Source organism: Delphinapterus leucas, chromosome 14 (assembly GCF_059928025.1).
Source record: "Delphinapterus leucas isolate spDelLeu-1000000601 "Yukka" chromosome 14, BTC_Dleu_Yukka2, whole genome shotgun sequence".
NCBI classification, from domain to species: Eukaryota; Metazoa; Chordata; class Mammalia; order Artiodactyla; family Monodontidae; genus Delphinapterus; species Delphinapterus leucas.
In genome coordinates this window covers 26,410,522-26,431,028 of record NC_143142.1, presented here as the reverse complement: position 1 = coordinate 26,431,028, position 20,507 = coordinate 26,410,522, and the positions used below count along the sequence as shown (strand labels likewise).

Genomic DNA, 20,507 nt, shown 5'->3' with positions numbered 1-20,507 from the left:
CTCTGCCACCACCCTGTGTGTCCCAGCCTCGTCCCCAGGCCTCCTGGGGCTCTCTGCTCTCGGTGTCCTGTGCGGAGTGTGGTCAGAGTTGGGATGGCGGCAGCGGCATGGAGTGACCACCCAGCCGGTGGAAGCCGCTGCCCTTGCTGCCTCTCAGGTCTGGTAGGAGAGTGGGAGGCTTGGCCCTCTGACCTGGCAGCTTCCATCCTGAAGCAGAACTTCCCTTTTCACCCCAGTTCTTGGTGTTTGGGAAGCGAGCAGCCGAAGAGTTGCCGTCTTCCAATGGTCCAGGCCCCACCTGCTGGTTCGTAGGCTTCTCGCTTGGGTAGGTGGACTCCCTGCAGCTTCCTGGGCGCCCATCACTCTCCTGCAGTGGCCGAGGGGGATGCGCTCCATTCCCCATGCCGACCCCTTGGCTGTGCTTCCCTTCCTGGTAGTCACATGCCTTTGCTTCTGCTGGAGGTCCCAGTCCAGCCCGCGTGGGGCTTGGCCGTGGGCTTGATCACCTTGAGGGTAACCTTGATTTGTAACCTTCTGCCCCCTCGTGGAGCACGGAGGGCTGACAGCCGGCAGGGCTGAGGCAGGCGTGGGCTCTTCTCCCCAGGTGGGGACTCGGGTAGCTGGGTGGGGAGGAGGCGCCACCACTCATACCTGCGAGTGGGTTTGGTTTTCTGAGGATGTACCTTCAGGGTTTATGGGAGGGGTGTCCACCCCCTCCTGAGTGAGAGGCCAGCCTTGGGCAGAGTGGAAGTGAGGCCTCACCCTGCCTGCGGGGCCGCACTGTGGGTTCCCAGGTCTGGCGCAGGTATGTGTGGGGTGCTCGTGCAGGTCCCTGGGGGCCAGTTGGCTGCCTTACTGTGTGGTTCTAGCAGCAGTGGGGTTCCCAGGGTGCGAGGAGACCCCTGAGGGAGAATCTCTGGATTCACAGCCTTTTTTTGCAACCTCGGTGGCAACAGTGGACAAGACAAGGCTACAGATATTCTGACCCCAAAACTAGAAAACAGGTGGTGGCTGTAGAAGGTGGGAGAGGTTGAGGGGAGTATAAGCAAGGGAAGCATTTCAAGCGGGAGAGCCTGCTTGGCTTCTTTTCTTTCCGGTTCTCTAGGATTTTGTGTGTGGCTTCTTTCTTTTTCACGTTACAATAGAAGTAAAAGGTTGTCTTGTAATTAGAGTCCCTTGGTCAATGTTGCCTTCCGTGGCTGTGCGCTGTTCCTCTTATGAACGTATCCTGCTGTCCTTAATTATTGTCTTGTTCTCGGATCCTGAGGTTACTTCTGGTTTTTTGCTGTTAGTCGTGGTGCATGGCAGGTCCTGGACTGTTTGCTGACATTTCCCAGAGTGACTCACGGGGGGCATTTTGAGGCTCTCGATCGTACCAGCTGGTCACCTACCAGGAGGTCGACACATACGTGCGGGGCCCACGCATTTGACCTCAGAACGCGGGGTCCAGTGTTGCAGTGTGTGAAAGAGGTGCTGGGATGGGGGCCCAGGTGGCGGCCCCCAGGCCTGGTCTCTCAAGTCTGCCCTCTCAGAGCAGAGGAGGGGGGCCTCATTGTGCGCTTGGTGGTGCTGGGGCCTGATGGGTGGTGGGGCTCACAGCCCAGGCTGGAGTTTGGGATTTGAGTGTTTCAGGAAAATCAGTGAACACTGTTCTGTATGCCTGGCTCTGACATTAACTCGTGTAGATGAGAGAGATGTCCCCGTCACATCCCTGTCCAGCAGGGTGCTGGACTAGGACTCAGCGGGAGAGCCACACCCCATGATGGCAGGTGAAAACCAGGACAGGATGCGTCTCCATTTCCCAGCAGCCCCTGTGCTTTGGTCTTCCTGCTTCCTATTCTTCCAGCATTCGGAAGCTTAGCTGTCATTCTCACGTTACAGACCCCCTTCCCTGATGTGTGTGTGTGGAACAGTGTGTGGAATGGGCTGAGCACACCCTGCGCCCCCTCCTCTCCCACTGGGCCCTCCACCATGGCTGCTCGGGGCCTCCCTGGGTGGGTGTGTGTTGGGAGGAGGAGTCGTGGCCTGGCTCGTCCAATACTGTAGACGTCTGGTGTGTCTCGTTAGGATCTGTGGTCAAGAGAAAACCAGCTTTCCACCTCGGGAGCTCTGTGCCAGAAAACCAGTCCGCAGAGATCAGAGTCAAGCTTTTCATTCCTGATGACTTTGTTTCTTCTGGGAAGAAATAGCGCCTCTTTCACACCACCTGAGTGCTTCTGGGCCTCTCTTGCTCTGGAAGGAGCACTGTTGAGCTGCCACGGGGCTCACAGCTGGGCACCTCGAAGTGCAGGGTGGCGCCAGCCAGCCGTGGCCTTTGGGTGCTATCAGCCACACCCCAGGTGCAGGCAGGGGAGCCCAGCACAAAGCGTGCTCCACGCACTGACATCCCACTTAGCATCTGGTAGGGTGGGTGGTGGGCTCTTCAGGCAGCGCTCGAGTTTCGACAGACAACAGGAGAACGGCTTCCTGGCCCACACCCTGGAAGTTCTTTTGTTGGTGTGGCTGCAGGACTGTCCACTCCCAGCTCTGCATGAGGGCTGCCTCGCACCCACAGCTATTGCTGGGGTCATGTTGGCATCTGCTACTGTCTGGGTCACCCCTGGCTTGCAGTGCCTGCTGCATGCGACCTGTTGGTGAGTGTGGGGCACGCCTGTGATGCCAGGGGTCTCCCCGCAGACCTTTCTCCTGCCTTGGAGCCCTGCCCTGGCAGACTGCGTGGACGTCAGCACCGCCCTAGCCTCACAGATCAGCTCATCCTCCTGGGGTAGATGTTTTGTTTCCCATGGATCACCCTGCCTCCTTTCAGAACCTGGCTGGGTTGTTTTCATTTAGTTTCATCATCACATTGTGAACACGTGCAGGCCCTGCTCCAGTGCCATGTCCAGCCTCGGTGTGCAGAGTGAGGGGGGCAGGCTAGAGTCAGTCTGCAGAATTGGGCGGGCTGGGAATGGAGGGTGGGATGTGAGCTGGGCTCCAGGAAGCAGGCTCCGGAGGTGATGCTCAGTGCACAGGAGGTTGCTGGGGTGTGGGGGAAGCTCTGAGTGAAGCTGACAGGGCCTTTGGGGTGGCCCCTGTGTGGCAAGCGGCTGGGCCTTTGTGCACTGTCCGCAAGCTCTGGGCAAGGCTGCTCTGCAGGGCTCATTCCGGGGCCGCTGGGCACAGGGCTGGCGGGCAGCTGTCTCCCCGAGCTGTTCGCGCTGCCAGAACTGGCATCTTGTGCCTCTCGGGTGGAAAGTAGTTACTTCCACACACCGTCGATCTTAGTCCTGGGTGTGTGATTTCCTCCCTCCGCGTTCTCGGATGAATATGGCATTGTCCTAGTGATGACAGCGGGATGGGGACCCCACTGTGTCCGCCCTGACGAGGACTGCAGGGAGAGCCTGCTGTGCAGAGAAGGGAGCACGATGCCAAGCCGCTCCCCTCTCCCCTCTCCCAGTGGGGTCTGCTGGTCCCACAGGGGCTGCTCGGCTGCCAGACCACAGAACCCCAGGCCAGGTGTGCTGGCAGGGGTGACAAGGGGAGGCTTTGCTCCTGTCAGGCAGGCACAGGTGGGACACAGAACAAGATGGAGGCGTCCCCACTGCCCTGCAGCTGGGCTTGACCTTGGTGCTGTCAGAGCTGGGGCTGCCTGTGGCCTGAGGGGTCTTGTTGAGGTTTGTGGGACGGTCCTGCCTGTCATAGAGCGCAGCCCTCACTGCCCTCCCATGCCCACAGGCTCCCACACTCACGAGGCAGGGACCTGGGGGTGTCCCATCGCAGCCCAGAAGCCCCCGCCGGGAGCAGAGGGCCACCCAGCCCGGCCCTTCTGCCAGCGTCTTGGTCACTGTGTGCTTGCGTGGGCACCCATGGGTGGGGGGGTGTGCCCATGTTTGTATTTGAGAGGCGGGGCATCAGAGGAAGACCAGGGTGTGTGGCGAGGCTGCCAGAGAGAAGGGGCTTGTGAGTGGGGAGTGGTGGGGGGGGGGCGTGGGGCAGGTGAGCAGGCTGAGCCCCTCCCCCTCCAGGTCAGCCAGAGTGGCCTCACCATGCTGTCGTCACCGTCGCCGGGCCAGCAGGTGCAGACCCCGCAGTCGATGCCCCCTCCCCCCCAGCCGTCCCCGCAGCCCGGCCCACCCAGCTCACAGCCCAACTCCAACGTCAGGTAGGCCCGGCCCGTGCCCCTCCCCACTTGGCTTGCAGGCCCAGGCTCATGGCCGCGCTCCCTTTCGCTCTGCACAGCTCCGGCCCTGCCCCGTCCCCCAGCAGCTTCCTGCCCAGCCCTTCGCCGCAGCCCTCCCAGAGTCCGGTGACGGCGCGCACCCCGCAGAACTTCAGCGTCCCCTCCCCAGGACCTTTGAACACGCCTGGTAAGTCGGACCCAAGGCGGGCACAGTCCGGGGCCCTGCGAGGTGAGGGGCTGACGACCCTTCGTGGGCTGGGGCCGTGCTCACTGGGCCGTGTCCCGCAGTGAACCCCAGCTCCGTCATGAGCCCCGCGGGCTCGAGCCAGGCCGAGGAGCAGCAGTACCTGGACAAGCTGAAGCAGCTGTCCAAGTACATCGAGCCCCTGCGCCGTATGATCAACAAGATCGACAAGAACGAAGGTGGGGGCCGGGCGGGCGGGCCGGGGGCAGGGCCTACAGACGCCCAGGCCCTTGTCTGAGTGCCTCCTTCTGCCCCAGACAGAAAAAAGGACCTGAGTAAGATGAAGAGCCTTCTGGACATACTGACAGACCCCTCCAAGCGGTGAGCTTTGCCCCTAGGCCCATGGGGGGAGGATGGTGCTCAGCCCACACCTCACAGAGGGTCCCCAGCTGCTTGGCTGGCCTACCCTGTGGCCCTCAGAGCCCTGCCTCACTGGGCTGCTGGCCTTGATGGGCTTCAGTCTGACCTGCAGCCCTGCCCCTGATTTGCTGGTGGCCTTGGGCAAGTGACTGTTTCTTAGTTACCCCATCTGCAAAAGGGGCAGCTGAGCTCGAAAGCGCTGGCTGTGGGAGGGAACTGGGACGGCGTCTGAGAAGCACTTGGAAGGCAGAGGACACGCACTCATGTCCTTTCCCTTGCCCACTGGCCGTGGGGCTGCTGAGCACCAGAGCTCAGCCAGCGCCACCTCCTGTGCAAGGACTGGCCTTGGGATTCCTGCCCTCTCCCCAGGCCTTGGCTCAGGCCAGGCTCCCCTTCCAGAACGTCCTCCCTGTTCCACTCATCTGGGCAGAATGCTGGGCACTGAGGAGTGGGCCTGTTGGCGGTAGACGGCCCTCCAGGCCCTCATTGGGGTCATCGGGATGGGGGGCAGGGACCTGGCCTCTGTCTTTCCCCTTGATCCATCACATGCGTGCCTTGTTCTGCCAGTCAGGACCAGCAGCTCCTGGGTGCGGGGCCATCTTTCCTTAGACTCTGGGTCTGGGAACAGCGGGTGGGCTGGCTGGGGTTCCTGGGGAGGGTTCTGGTGGCCCAGGCCTCAGGTCTCGCTCCATCCAGAGGAGGCCAGACGGTCAGTGGTTGGGATGAGAACATGAGAGCTGCCGGCTCCCCTGTCCTCCCACGTGGAGAGTCAGCCACATCTTCTCCCCTATAGGTGCCCTCTGAAAACGTTGCAGAAGTGTGAGATCGCCCTGGAGAAACTCAAGAATGACATGGCAGTGGTGCGTGGGGTGCTGTGGCCTGGTGGTGTTGGTAGGGTCGCAGGCATCTCTGGGGAGGTCAGGGCTCACCGCACAGTGACTCGGAACCACGAGCTAGAAGGAGCCTGCAGTCAGAGGTGGGCAGGAGACCGTGCTGCTCAGTCTGGGGACCCTGCCCAGGAGTCCTCTTCCAGGTCAGGTCTGCAGTGTGGGTGGGGTGAGAACATGGGAGAAATCAGCCTCTGGGTGCGGGCCCATGGGTGCTTCCTTTCCCCACAGGTGTGAGGGTTCTCATGCCCAAGGCCAGGCCCAGGGGGAGTAGAGTGTGTCCAGGGTCAGCCATCCTTGTCTGCAGGGCTGGAGGTGGTGGGGGAGCCAGGAGGTCTGGCTGTGAGTGAGGATGAGGACCTGGGGTCTGGAAAGCCGCCCCAAGAGTGGGCTGCTGACCCTGCTGTCCTGTCCCAGCCCACGCCCCCACCTCCCCCGGTGCCGCCAACCAAGCAGCAGTACCTGTGCCAGCCACTCCTGGATGCCGTCCTGGCCAATATTCGCTCACCTGTCTTCAACCATTCCCTGTACCGCACGTTCGTGCCTGCCATGACGGCCATACACGGCCCCCCCATCACGTGCGTACTGCCCAGGGCTTGGTGGGCGGTGGGTCCTGGGCCATGGCCTGGCCAGTGTGGTCAACACGGCTGCCTCCCCCAGGGCCCCGGTGGTTTGCACCCGGAAGCGTAGGTTTGAAGAGGACGAACGGCAGAGCATCCCCAATGTGCTCCAGGGGGAGGTGGCCCGGCTAGACCCCAAGTTCCTGGTGAACTTGGACCCTTCTCACTGCAGTAACAACGGCACCGTCCACCTGATATGCAAGCTGGGTGAGTGCCGGGGGTGGGGTAGATCAAGAATGAACCGTGACTGGCAGCCTCAGGCTCTGCCACTGCCCAGGACCACCTGCTCATCCCCAAGCCCCGGGCCCTCTCTGGAGCCTGCCCGCTGTCCTCCTTGGTCCCTACATGCTCCTGGCCCAGGACTCGCACTGGGGGCTGGGCCCTGAGCCTGCACACTCTCACCTCTCCCCCACGTGCAGGGAAGCCCCCTCCCTCCTGTCCAGCTGCGACTCTGCTCACCTGAGGCCCTGGGGAGACGGGGAAGCTCGGGAGTCAGGGGCCTCGGCTCTGCAGCAGCCTCACCAGAACCTCTGGGGCCTGGAGGGTGCTGTTGGGGAGCAGGGCTATGAGGAGGGGCAAGCCTGGTCACAGGTGCGGCCTTGTGTGTTGCAGATGACAAGGACCTCCCCAGCGTGCCACCGCTGGAGCTCAGCGTGCCTGCCGACTACCCTGCCCAGAGCCCACTGTGGATCGACCGGCAGTGGCAGTACGGTGGGTGACTGAGAGGACGGGCCACCAGGCTTTCCTCCATGTGCCCCTGCCCTGCTGAGGCCCCCTCTTCCCCTTCCTCCTTGGTGGGCAGGAGCAGATTGCCCCTCAGTCACATGGAAAGAGAAGTGTCTCTGACCCCATGGTGTCCCTGCAGCTCCGGGGCAGCCGTGTTCCGGGGATGAGGGGTGAGCAGGCCCAGTGGCTCCTGTGGGCCTCTTCAAGGCTGACCGGGGGGCACACATGGGAGCTTGGGCTCATGGGGACCCATCTGGGTGACAGGCCCAGAGAGAACCTCGGTGATGGGAGACAGTCCCCCCGAGGCTCAGAGCTGGCATGTAGAGGACCAGGACAGGGGCCCCGAGGCCGTCCCTGAGGCTCCAGACCATTTTGTTCCAGCTTTCCACTGGCATGCGGAGTTGGCACCCCTGGTCCCTGGGCTGGGTGGGGCGGGCCAGGGTCCTGGCAGAGAACACAGCGCTCATGGCCGGCCGCTCTGCTGCAGACGCCAACCCCTTCCTGCAGTCGGTGCACCGGTGCATGACCTCGCGACTGCTGCAGCTCCCTGACAAGCACTCGGTCACGGCCCTGCTCAACACCTGGGCCCAGAGCATCCACCAGGCCTGCCTCTCGGCCGCCTAGCCGCCACCGCCACTGCATCTCCGGCTGCCTGCCCTCCAGGGACCGTGGGGCAACCGGCAGCCTCGTCGGGGCCCCGTGTCGGACATTTCTAGATGCTGGCTTCCTTAGAGAGCTTGGGCTTAGGTTAGCTTTCCTGCTTTTATCTTCTGCCTTGGGGACCCGCCAAACATTTCCCACACTTGGACAGGACTGGGACAGGCAGCTGGCTGCTTCCTCCAGGAGCCAGGCACGCCTCCAGCCCTGTGCTCCTCAGGCTACTATCCCCGCAGCCTCTGCAGGGCCCGTGTCCTTCCTCGGGAACTCAGGATCCTGTGTGAGCCTCTTGCGTGTGCGCCAGAAAGCTCTTCTACCGTTTCCATAGGAGAACGTGCAGGACATAGGAAACCCTTAAAACATGCAGAATTCCCTGATCACGGTTTTGGGTTGAGATCGTGCCACCGTTGGCATGTGGGGCACGCCACAGGGAAGCTCCAGGATCCGGGGGCGCTGACTGCAGCTCGAGGGAAGGTCTGTTTGTGGCTGTGGGTCCCCGGCCACCGGCTGGGCCTCATACCTCATGATCCTTCTCATTCTAGCCCTGGGAGTCTGCTCAGCACTGTGGAGGCACCCGGGAGCAGGGGTGTCTGGGTGGATCTTGTTCCTGGCGCCGTGCCCACTGGTTAGGCACTTAGGCCCACTCGGGTTAGGATGTTGTCCTTGGGACCCAGCGTCTTAAGAACCCTTCAGACAGTTGAGGGCTCCTGACGGGGTGCCAGCCGGCTCTCTGGCGATGAGAGGTTCCCCCCTTTTGTATGTGCATTACCGTGTCTTCTGTGGTTCTTATAATAAATTTATTATTCCTGTGTTTGTCATGAGTTTGTCACTGTGTCCCCCCTCTCTACAAGTCAGGGGCCCTCCATCCAGTGAAGGGCACTGTCAGGGCTGAGCCAGGTCCCCCACCTCGGGGATGGCCACCGATGCCCAGACGTGCCTGTCCTGGTTCACCCCCAGGTTCCCTGCTCCCCAAAGCAGAAGCGGCAGAGATCGGCACTGAGGACATGGCCGGTTGGGCCAGGAGGACTGTCCTGCCAGGCAAGGGTCTGCGCTGAAGCTGCTGTTCTGGCGATTGAGGGGGTGGTGTGAGGCCATTGCAGGGTGGGGCCCAGTGTACAGGAGAGGACCTTCTCCCGTGGCTCTAGCCGTCCATGGAGGAAGGCAGTCTGGGTGGGGCCGCTCACTAGCTGTGTTCGTCAGTGGACACAGGACAGTGTCTTGCCTACATGCCGGGAAGGCAGCCCCCTGCACTCCAGGAAGAGTGTGCAGGCTGTCCCGGAGCTTGTTTTCTTACAGGGCAGCCGCAAGGCCCTAGCAAGCAGGGTGACTGCCCAGCAGGCCCTGCCCATGGCAGGGAGCAGAGCTAGGGGCGCTCAGGGCAGCAGTGCCTGATGGCCAGTGAGGAACAAGACTCACAACAGGGAGAAACGAGCTTTATTTCCAGTCTTCGACAGGTAGGCTCATGCTTATTTCATAATGCACACGTGTGTGTAAGTGCAGAAATACCGAGCAAAGAAATAAACAGTTCCTCAGCCCTGAGACCACGTGCTTTATCTGCCGTGGGTTTGGCTGGTCTGGAAGTTAGGCTGGTGTAAACGTACTAGGATTCTTCGGAAGTGCTACCTAGAGGGTGAGCGGTCATGGGTCTGGCACTCAGAGTACCGAGTAGTGCAGCCACCGGCTCTGCACCGCCTGCAGCCGTCTCTGCCGCTCGGCGAAGTTGCTCTTGAGGCTCTGCTTCAGTGCGGGCAGGATGGCGCACTCCGCCACAGGCGCCTGGCTCAGGATCAGTCTGGGGGACGGGGGTGGGGGGTCACTGCGGACGCCCTCCCCGGCCCTGTGGCCCCTGGGCTCAGAGGCTGCCTACCTCCTGTGCCAGTAAGACTCACCATTTCTTAGAGACGCCCTTGGTGGCGACCTTGGGGAGCAGCATGGCCCCCGGGTGCAGAGCCTCCTGGTCCCTGGGGAGGGACGAGTCAGCCGTGAGCCCCAGACAAGCAGGCCCTGTTGTGACCCAGTGGGCCGCATGGGGCACTTACTTGGGAGAACTGGGCCCGGCCTCCTCGAGGGCAGCCCTGTGTCTCTGGCTCCTTTCTAGGAGGGACTTGAGGTGTTGCAGCTGGAAGGCAGGGAGAAGAGACACGGTGGGTGGGGCTGCGGGGGCCCCGGGGTGCCCTGCAGCCGAGCCTCACCTCTTGGGCCTGCAGGAGGTTGGCATTCCACAGCTGGCAGATGACCACTTCGCACTGCTGGAGTGTGGCGGGCTTGCACAGGTGCAGGGGCAGTCTCATCGCGGGGGGGCACCCCTGGCACCTGCTTGCCCTTGTGCAGGCTGCCGGCCACCGAGGTGGCTGCTGGATTAGAGCTCTCCACTTTGTCTCTGAAACAGCCATTAGAGCAGACCAGAGGCGGCCTACCGGAGGTGATCTCTCACACCCCCTCTCGGGGCAGCACCTGCTCCAGCGTGAGTAAGAGGGTCATCTCCACGGCCTCCTGGGGGCCTGGCTCCCTTCCGCCTACCAGGGTGCTCCAGGCACCAGGTGGCGGGGGTGGGTCTCTGGGGCTGGCTCTGACCCGGGCCCGTCACTTCCTCCCCCCTCAAGGTACACTGAAGAGTCAGATGTGGTTTGAGCTGCCTGGCTGCCCTCAGTCCTGACCACAAACCCAGGGTGCTGGTGGAGGGGGGAGCCTAAAGACTGCAGAGAAGCAGGAGCCTGGCTTGCTGGTGGCACTACCCAGGGGACAACAGGGTCCCTTCTTCGGATGCAAAGTCCAGGCTCACTGCTGCTTCCCAGGAAGTCCCAGGAACTCGGGTGTCACCGGGGACTGGTCCTGCTCTGGTCTGCTGGCCCTGTGCCTTCCAGAGGCCAGCACAGCTCCCAGGGTGGAGCCCAAACCTGACTCACGGTTCTCTTGGCAAAAAGCAAGCTAATGTGGAGGCCAAGTTACTTTGTTTCTGTGCTTTGAGAGAATGCCTTAGCGGCTGCTGCTGGCCCCTCTTGCGGGCTCAGGTCAGCGCAGGGACCGTGCAGGACCCCCAGGGGAGAGGAGAAGGCAGGGTCCGCCAGATGGGTAAGCCCGGCTTTCATGAGCTTGCTTCCCTCTGAAGACCTGCCCGTTTGGAAGGGCAAAGCAATTGGCTGGTTCCAGGGTGTGAACCTGCTGAATGCAACCCTGTCCCGTTGGGCTCACGGAGCCTTACTTGGCCAGCCCCTGTGCCCCGAGGGCTTTGTCCACCCTGCTGCTGTGAAGCAGGGCAGCAACCAAGGGCTCCTCCTCCAGGTCCAACTTCTGGGGAACGTCAGCTTTCGAGTCTTGCTTCTTAGAGGAGGTGCGCTGGGCCCTGGCCTTGCCTTGCGAGTTGGCTGAGGTTCAGACCCAGACAGGGCCAGTCACTGGGCATCAGTCAGCTGTATGCACCCAAGGGGCCCCACCCCTGCATCAGTTTCCTCTTTGTAAAGGGGAGATGGTAATGGCCTCCCTCTGAGGGCCGCTGGGAGGCACAGATGCAGGAGTAGGGTGAAGCCTGTGGGTGCCTAAATGTTCTGAAGCGGACGCAGTGGTGGAGGTGGCTCCCCGAGCAGCTGAAGTGGGGAGAGCCCCACACACCCCGTGGGGCAGTCTCCTCACGGGCCTCGGTAAAGGCCGGGGTGGGGTAGCCAGCAGCTGTTCCCTGACTCTGAACCCCATTTCGGGCAAAATGAAACGGAAGGAAAGGTCTGGGTGGCCCAGCCTGTGCAGGTCTGCTCTCCTGGGGTGAGGCCCCTCACTCAGCAAAAATGCCACAAATCCAGGCTCTGTAGGAGGGCCAGCCCACCCATGTCCTGTCTGCTCTGAGGGACACAGTGAGCAGCAATGAAGACCACTCGGGGCTCCTCTGTCACACGCTCTGCCTGACTCATGCCCCACACTGACCATCTTGCCTTGGCAGCCAAGCCTGTCCTGCTTTTGTGGCCTGTCCTCAGGCCTCCTTCCAGCCGACCCACTAACCTGTCCCCTGGCCTCAGCTCCCTCCTGGAGGTTTCAGCTCACAGGGCACCTGGGGACCCTCCTTGGTCCCTCAGCTACTCCTTAACCCCCAAGCCCATGGGGACTGGCAGAGGCGCTCTCCCGAGGTCTGCCCCACGGAGGACCACCGTGGGCTTTCAGCACTCGGCTCAGCACCCCACTTGCCGTTTCAGGCCCGGGGGCCCTGAGGTCTGTACCTGCTCTTCCCCGACCCTGAGCACAGAGGTGCTGGTGTGCTCACCTGACACCACTGTATTCGAGATGGACTTGTTGGACTGAAAGCTGGAACTGGAGATGCTGCCTGTGGGGGCTGCTTGGGGTCAGCAGAAGGTGGCAGCAATGAGGCTCCCATCCCTGCAGGTCCCAGCGCTTCTGCACGGCTGCCGTGGCTGAAGGTCCAGGCCCACCTGTGCCCGCCTCCTGGCTCTGCAGGTCCCAGCCCTCCCCCACACTCTGGTGAGGCAGCCCCAGTCACCGCCAGTGCCAGAGGGAGCCAGGGCCATGGGGCTGGGGACGGAAGAAGCAGTGGGACCTGAATGGGAGCACGCCCTCTCTCGAGGTCCCATCAGGGGACCCCTGACACTACGTGCCCACATCAGCTCGCTGGAGCTGTGCCACCCCACTGGAGAAGGGCCCTCACCACCCCATCCTCTGCGTATCTCCCAGGAAGAGAGCCCTGGGCACACCCCAGACTGGGGCATTCCAGGCGGGCACCACTCACCACTCAGACCACCTCCCGATGTCAGACCTGGTCCCAAAAGTAAGAGGGGAGGGGAGCCCAAAACTCGACCTGGTTGTTCCCAGGCTGGGCTAGGGGACAGGCAAGGTGAGTGGGCCACAGGTGATGATATGCCCCCATGGTTGCTGTGGAGATGATAGGGAGAACCCTGGAAGGAGTGTGCCCAGAGCTTCCTGCCCCAAGGCCAAAGGGACCAGGGGTTGGGGCTGGGGCTGTGCTGGGGAAGCCTGGGGCAGCAGTCCAAGTGAAAGCTCACCAGGATAGTGAGGCCAGGGCTGGGGAGGGGGGAACCTGGGCAGCCCCCTGCCCCCCAGCTGCTCTGTCCACTGCCCCTGCTGCACAGAACTCAGGCTTTGGGGTCCCCAAGAGTGGCACTTGCTGTGCTTGGGTGCATGAAGTCACCCAGACCATGGCTGGGAGTGGTCTGGCTGTCCAGGCCCCCTCCCCACTGGGATAATTCGCGTGGGCATAAGCAGTCTGGGGGGCCTGCTCTTGAGGGCAGTAACTTCCCATCAGGCACCTGTGGGCCTGTCTTACCTTTCTTCTGTGGCTTCTGATTCATGATTAGCTTGTAGTGGAGATCTGAAAACAAGCACGGGCCCTCCTCATGGCTACTCTGAGAAAAGAAGCTTCGCTTTCCCTGCCCACTCCTCCTTGCTGAGCCCCTGAGAGACCCTGCTCCATGGACCAAGCCTTTGCCTTGGCACCCTCGGGTCGGTGATGCCTCTGGCTGCTCCCTGAGCCAGAGCCCCTGTGTGAGAGCCTCTCCAGGAACCCATTCCTCCATCCGTGACGTCTACAGAGCAGTCTCTGTCATGCGGGGCCTGGGCTCCAGGGGGACAGAGGCGAGTCAGGATGACCCAGGTGTCAGGGATCGTTCTGGGGCCCCGGATCTGGGTGTGCTTAGTTTGTGAAAATTCATTAAGCTAGATACGCGTAATTTGGGGGTGTGTTTCACTTCTACAAGTTTTTCAAAGGAGGCCGCCTGACCCTGCCTGGAGAGGAGAGGCGGGCCGGGTTACCTTCGGGAATGGCGCGGCCAGACCCGCCCCCCGCAGTTGGCTTTGGTGCTGGGGCGGGGAGCCGAGCCCCGAGTGGCCGGGGTGGGACTTGCGGCCCTGCGTCCTCCCTCAGCCTTCGTGCGCCGTCTGAGCGCCGTCTGAGGCGCCGCCCGCCTCACCCTTGTTCTCCCGCTTCAGGTGCTCGATCTCCTCGTGGAGCTTGACCAGCGTCTCCGAGTGCTGCTGCTGCAGGAACTGCAGCCTCTTCTCAAGGTCCAGCGCCCGCTTCTGCGCCTCGCTGAGCCCGATCGGCGCGCCGTGCTGCCCGGGTTACGGAGGGACCGCGGGCAGGCGCGGGCGCGACGCGCCCCGGGAGCCCGGGATCCCCGAGCTGGGGGGCCGCAGCCCGGCCGCCACCCCCGCCGCGCTCACGTAGCCGCCTCCGCTGCGGATGCACGCCCACTCGGTGGCCCGTCTACCAACGTTCAGCTCGGCGTCGCCATGGAAACGGGCGCGCCCCCGGAGGGGGGCTTTGCGTGCTACGGGGCGGGGCCGGGGCGGGGCTTGGGCGCCGGGGCAGGGCGGGGCGCCTGAGGGGCGAGGCTTGGGTACCCGGGACAAGGTGTGCAGCGGGGCGGGGCCTGGGTGATACACCTGACTTAATTGGATGGCATTCTCTGACTTAAACCACAGAGAATCGTCTGCCTTTACAGGTCTTAATATTTAGTTTTGTTCACTGCTTGTGGGGTTTTTTGGCTTTTTATAATATTTTTTGATGTGGACCATTTATTTTTAAAGTCTTTGTTGAATTTGTTACAATATTGTCTCTGTTTTTTGTTTTTTGGCTCCGAGGCATGTGGGCTTTTAGCTCCCCAACCAGGGATTGAACCCGCACCCCCCGCATTGGAAGGAGAAGTCTTAACCGCTAGACTGCCAGGAAAGTCCCACTGGTTGTGTTTTAATAGTTCACTTTTTGAATAGATGATACAATTACAAGATGATACGACTTTAGATGGTAAGATTTTGATTCAAAAATCAAAAGGTAGAATTTCCACTTGCAATAATCGCAGAACCCTCGTGTTTTATGAAATGTGGACAAAATACATGAAACAGCTGTCTGAAAGCACTGGAGAAGAGCAAAAAGCAGGCAGAAACTGGAGGAAGGCAGCTCTTGAAAGACGGCTGTTTTCTCCTGAGGTCTCCTGATCAGCCAGACCCGAACACGAAGCCACAGCCTTATCGGCTGGAGAGGGCGAAGGATGCAAACTGAGGGGCGCTGGGAAGTTTGGGGCCATAAAACCCCCTTCAAGTACATGGCTGGCCTGAAATGCACATGTAGGGGTAAGATTCCAAAGGTCCCAGGGCAAGACAGAGCTGGAGGCCGAAATGGCCTAACTCCAGGGGAGACCGAGTTTGGAAACTGATAGAGAAGCTTGGTAAACGCCTCAGTTTTCCATTTTGGCCCCAAAGGGCCACATTTTGGGAATAAAGACTGTGTTTTAGAAATGAGGGATTTGCACTAAGACTAAGGAAAAGATCAAAATACGTTTGCCGTAATAAAACTTAAAGCCCAGTCTCCACAAGTTCATGGCGATCTTCCCATAATTCAACTGTCTAGAGAACAGAATTCAACACTCTTCAGAGAATGATAACAGAACCCAGAGTCTCAATGACACATCATCGGCAAGGTCTGAATTACACTAGTAAATACCAGACATGCAGAGAAATAGACAAATGTGATGGAGTCAAGGACAGAAGTATGTCCTCCTCGGTAGAAATGATTCGAACAATGCAGATAAATCCAAGTCCACCCTGCTCCCTGTCACGAGCGAGGCATGGCCACTGCCTGAGCCTTCTCTGTGTTTACATACTTACACTCGTACACTTATGGGTAGGACTCATTTGTCTGCAGTGGCCTTCAACTGTTTCTGTGTATGTAATGGGATCATAACAGACATATTGCTTTGCAACTTGGTTTATGTTTTTGGTTTTTTAAAATTTATTTTTGGCTGCTTTGGGTCTTTGTTGCTGCGTGCAAGCTTTCTCTAGTTGCGGCGAGCGGGGGCTACTCTTCGTTGCGGTGCGCGGGTTTCTCATTGCAGTGGCTTCTCTTGTTGCGGACCCCAGGCTCTAGGCGCGTGGGCTTCAGTAGTTGTGGCACACGGGCTCAGTAGTTGTGGCTCGCGGGCTCTAGAGTCCAGGCTCAGTAGTTGTGGCACACGGGCTTAGTTGTTCCGCGGCATGTGGGATCTTCCCAGATCAGGGATTGAACCCGTGTCCCCTGCATTGGCAGGCGGATTCTTAACCACTGCGTCACCAGGGAAGTCCCTGGTTTATGTTTTAACAGCAGGTCTTAGAGAACATTCCAGGGAGTTCATGAGTTCCTGCCTTTGTTTTTTAATTTTATTTTTTTTAGCATTTTATTTTTATTTTTTTGAATTTTATTTTTTTATACAGCAGGTTCTTATTAGTCATCAATTTTATACACATCAGTGTATACATGTCAGTCCCAATCGCCCAATTCATCACACCCCCACCTCCACCCCCCTGCCACTTTCCCCCCTTGGTGTCCATACATTTGTTCTCTACATCTGTGTCTCAGTTTCTGCCCTGCAAACCAGTTCGTCTGTACCGTTTTTCTAGGTTCCACATATATGCGTTAATATACGATATTTGTTTTTCTCCTTCTGACTTACTTCATTCTGTATGACAGTCTGTAGATCCATCCACGTCTCAACAAATGACCCAATTTCGTTCCTTTTTATGGCTGAGTAATATTCCACTGTATATATGTGCCACATCTTCTCTTTTTTTTTTTTTTAGATGTTGGGGGTAGGAGTTTATTAAATTATTTATTTATTTTTGCTGTGTTGGGTCTTCGTTTCTGTGCGAGGGCTTTCCCTAGTTATGGCAAGCAGGGGCCACTCTTAATCGCGGTGCACGGGCCTCTCAGTATTGCAGCCTCTCGTTGCAGAGCACAGGCTCCAGACACACAGGCTCAGTAGTTGTGGCTCATGGGCCTAGTTGCTCCGTGGCATGTGGGATCCTCCCAGACCAGGGCTCGAACCCGTGTCCCCTGCATTAGCAGGCAGACTCTCAACCACTGTGCCACCAGGGAAGCCCCGTACCACATCTTCTTTATCCATTCATCTGTCGATGGGCATTTAGGTTGCTTCCATGAGCTGCCTGCCTTTGTTTTTTATTGCTACACAGTATTTTCTGGGCTCATCCTATTTTTGCTCTCCTGGGCCATCCTAACCCTCCAGGGCAAAGTCAAGGACAGGCTGACTGTTCCAGTGACAGTAAGGGCCAGGTGTGCAGTCTGAGAGGAGGCTCCTGCTGCTGCACCAATTGTCAGCACCGTAAGATGTGCTTCAATTAACAGGGAGAAAACGTTTTCACCTACTGACTCTCAGGGGGAATATTTTTAGAATTGGAATTACCTGCTGATTTAAGTAAACAAGTGTCACATGGGAAATGATGACTATCTTTTCAGCCACAGCTGAGGGCTGCGATGTGGCACCCTCCACTCCTTTGCAGTCATATAAGAGCCTAGAGTTCCTGTGCATTATCTCATTTCATCCTTGAAATAAATTTGTCAAGGCAAGTGTTATTACATTTCCAATTTATGAACAGGGAAAGCAATGTGCAGAAAAGGGTTTAAAAAAAAAAAAAGTAATATGGGGCTTCCCTGGTGGCGCAGTGGTTGAGAGTCTGCCTGCCAATGCAGGGGACACGGGTTCATGCCTCGGTCCAGGAGGATCCCACATGCCTCGGAGTGGCTGGGTCCGTGGGCCATGGCCGCTGGGCCTGTGTGTCCGGAGCATGTGCTCTGCAACAGGAGGGGCCGCGGCAGTGAGAGGCCCGCGTACCGCAAAAAAAAAAAAAAAAAGTAATATGATGGGAAAACATGTATATTGTTGTACATATTTTCATTTCTCTGAATTTTTGTCACTTGCGCTTTTGGTGTCATATCTGAAAAACCATTAGTACTTCACAGTTATGAATATTTACTCCTGTGTTTTCTCTTGACAGTTCTAGTTTTAGCCCTTTCTTATACGTCCGTCTATGATCTGAATGTTGGACAGGTCCCTTCAACACAGTGACCACACGTTTCCTCGTTGGTTTTTGTTCAACGTTAGACTGAAGAGCACCTTTTCCTATCCTAATCCTTTTCTGCTCATGTACAAATTAATTTATCCAATAGTTCATATTTTGATTCCTGAGATGTGAGGAGCTGGATGTGTATATAATAGGTAAAATAAGTTATTTATTGAGCAGCTACTATGTGCTTGCTCAGTGCTGGAGAGAAAAAGTACAATAATTGTCCACAAGGAGCAAACATACACGTCGGAGAATCAGTCACAAGTATTTATTCAGCATCTTGAAGTGCCCAGCATCACACAAGTGACAAGAAGTATCTCTTTGCTTTTATTTGTGGACCAGGGCGGGTGAGTACAGAGGGGGCTCTTAGTCCAGCCTGGGAGGTGGAGGGAAGGGGAGGCTTGGGGGGGCGGGGGTCCCCTGGTGGGGAGGGAGGGGGTGCAGACCCTCAGAGACCACCTGAGAGCCCAGCAGAAACCCCTGGCCTCCTGGAAGGGGAGGTCAGAGGCCACTTCCGGGTGGTGGGGCCAGCTGAGTCAGCAGCTCCCCCTTGACTGGCTGCCCCAAGCTCGGGTCTTGTTGGAGATTTCAGATACACAAACCCCAAGCTTTCCGGAGGACGTTCTGTAGGACACAGACGCTTGGATGTTACTGGATGCCTCATGGGAAACAGGTCATGAAGGACAGTGAGTCCAGCGTGGGCTGCGGGGCTGGGAGATGCCGCCCGGAGGCCAGAGCCGGGGGCTCTGAGAGGCAACCAGGTTTGACCCTTTGGCAGCGGTTGGGGTGGTGGCCAGAGGGTGAAAATCGGGGTGTTGGGGGAGTTGAGGGGTTGGGCAGTTGGCATAAACCACCAGAGGCTTCGGTGAGGTGAGGGGAAACACGGAGACAACCCCCATCTTCAGCCTGACCTCCGGGAGCCGGGCCAGCAGCCTCTCCTCGGGTGTGTCCCCCCTAGATGTGCCCCATCCCCCAGTACCATCCCTGCAGCTGCGAGCACCGCCCCCCCCCCCCCCCCCCCCCGCCTTTCCACTGCTGCAGCTCTGAAACCAAGGGCCCTGAGGATTGGCATCAGCTAGATCCAATCCACCTATGATCTGCCTTCCCCGACCAAGTTCACTTCAGTTTTTTAACAACAGCTGCTTTTTAAAAAAAATTTATTTATTTTTTTGGCTGCGTTGGGTCTTCGTTGCTGTGTGCGGGCTTTCTCTAGTTGCAGCATCGCTTGAATTGTTTTTGTGAAAATTTGCGTATCCTCTGAGTGGCACGGAGCCTAAACGGTAAGACTTTTGCCTGAGTTGTTGCTTCAGGAACTTGGTATCAGCTGTGTCCAGTTCGAGCTGAGCTGGTGAGTGGTTAGGACCACCAACCCTCCAACTGAAACTGAGCGCTGGGCTCATGTACCTGCGGGCAGCAAGTCAACCTCTGACAGCAGGCTTTGCAGCAAACTAAGGATGTTGTTTGCAGGGTGCCGAGCAAGGGAGTGGGGGGCAGGCCTCAGACCCACTGCAACGTGGCCTCTGAGTTAGTGGTTTTTAAAGGGGACGTATAAAGGGGCTGGGGTTCATCACCTTAATCGTCTGTGACCTGGGGGTCTCTGTCTCTGTAACCTGTACAGGCCATCTTGCCCCGGAAGATGACTCAGAATGGCACGTGAACGTGATGCTTATTGGGAAGCTGAGGCTCCAGGCACCTGACCTGCATTGCTCTTTATTGATGAGGCAAACGTGACCATGTACGCGCAGCCGGGAAGGAAGGGAACCAGAATTTAATTGTAAACTAGTCACGGGACTTAGTTTCCACCTATGCCGTCAGGCCAGGCACTGCCCCTCAGAACCTGTGTCCCTCACAGAACGGCTGCCTCACCATTTTCTTATTTCCAATCACCTTTCCCCACCTCCTGTGCCTCAGCCTCATCCTGTAAATACCCATCCTCGGCCCTTGGGTAGGCAGCCTCTTTTCTCTGCTGTGAACCTCGGCGTCTCAGCATCTGGCTCAGTGACACTTCTGCCTCTGCTCCATCCATGCCTTTCTCTACTCTGCAGCTAGAGCCCCGCAAACTAACTCGGGGTCATCGTGAAGGTAGGGTCCCCATCGCCCTCATCCGCTCAGCTCCCTGGGCGCAAGCCACTGAGCACCATGGGCCCCAAACCACCCTCCCCAAAACCAGGCCCCAGGCCCAACCACTGGCACCCTGGCCAAGTGGGGGCTACTCTTCATCGCGGTGTGCGGGCTTCTCATTGCGGTGGCTTCTCTTGTTGCAAAGCACGGGTTCTAGGCGCACTGGTTTCAGTAGCTGTGGCTTGCGAGCTCTAGAGCACAGGCTCAGTAGTTGGGGCACATGGGCTTAGTTGCTCCACGGCAAATGGGATCTTCCCGGACCAGGGCTTGAACCTGTGTTCCCTGCATTGGCAGGCGGATTCTTAACCAGTGCGCCACCAGGTAAGTCTGCTGGCCCCTCCTTGACCTTAGTGTTTGCTTCATCTTTGACTTCTGGACTTTGCACCATGAGGTCCCCCACGTGTCCCAGCACAGCTGAGGGTGGCACGCAGTAGGTGGCTGTTCTATGGTTAATGGGTGTGTAGGTGAAGTGAGGCTTGGGGGCGAGCAGAACCCTGGAGAGATTGTGGGGGGGCAGGTCCTACCCTCGCAAGCAGGCGGATGTCCATCAGGGGAGGCCAAGAAGAGGCGTCATCAGGGACCGGTGCCACGGACGGCAGACCCCAGACCATCATCTCACGAAGTTTGTTAACAAAAGCCCGTAATCTATCAATGTGAACTTGTAGAAACTCTGTCTTACTTCCTATTTCCATAGAATTTGACCAAAGCCGTTGCCTGGCCCAGGGAAAGGGGGACATTTAACACTCGGGCTAGGCCATGTGGGTTGGTGAGTGCATTTCGGTTCCCTGGTCACACGCACCCCTGCAGAAGCCACAGAAATTGCAACACGGGTCCCAGGATCCTAGCTCTTAGTATGAAGACCATGTCTGCCCCACTGAGTT

The 20,507-nt window shown here is 58.6% G+C and overlaps 2 protein-coding genes across 12 annotated transcripts in view; one reads left to right on the top strand and one right to left on the bottom strand.

The window, feature by feature from the left end:
* Positions 1 to 8,464, top strand: part of MED15 (mediator complex subunit 15) — a 61,579-nt gene extending 53,115 nt beyond the window's left edge. For all 11 annotated transcript variants that reach the window (XM_089894817.1, XM_089894818.1, XM_022551496.3 and 8 more), the window contains 9 exons: positions 4,005 to 4,141; positions 4,219 to 4,346; positions 4,448 to 4,582; positions 4,661 to 4,724; positions 5,557 to 5,623; positions 6,068 to 6,228; positions 6,311 to 6,477; positions 6,883 to 6,981; positions 7,484 to 8,464. In XM_089894817.1, coding sequence (XP_089750943.1) covers positions 4,005 to 4,141; positions 4,219 to 4,346; positions 4,448 to 4,582; positions 4,661 to 4,724; positions 5,557 to 5,623; positions 6,068 to 6,228; positions 6,311 to 6,477; positions 6,883 to 6,981; positions 7,484 to 7,620 — 1,095 coding nt within the window. In that variant the 3' untranslated portion in view covers positions 7,621 to 8,464. The remainder of the gene's footprint in view (positions 1 to 4,004; positions 4,142 to 4,218; positions 4,347 to 4,447; positions 4,583 to 4,660; positions 4,725 to 5,556; positions 5,624 to 6,067; positions 6,229 to 6,310; positions 6,478 to 6,882; positions 6,982 to 7,483) is intronic.
* Positions 8,465 to 8,821: 357 nt separating this feature from the next.
* CCDC74B (coiled-coil domain containing 74B) lies at positions 8,822 to 20,240 on the bottom strand. Its single transcript, XM_089894248.1, is given in 10 exon segments — positions 8,822 to 9,445; positions 9,543 to 9,614; positions 9,693 to 9,818; positions 9,820 to 9,959; positions 9,961 to 10,033; positions 10,856 to 11,018; positions 11,903 to 11,962; positions 12,938 to 12,982; positions 13,581 to 14,106; positions 20,151 to 20,240. Coding segments are annotated over 10 exon segments (1,434 nt in total). The 3' UTR covers positions 8,822 to 9,306.
* Positions 20,241 to 20,507: the final 267 nt, after the last annotated feature.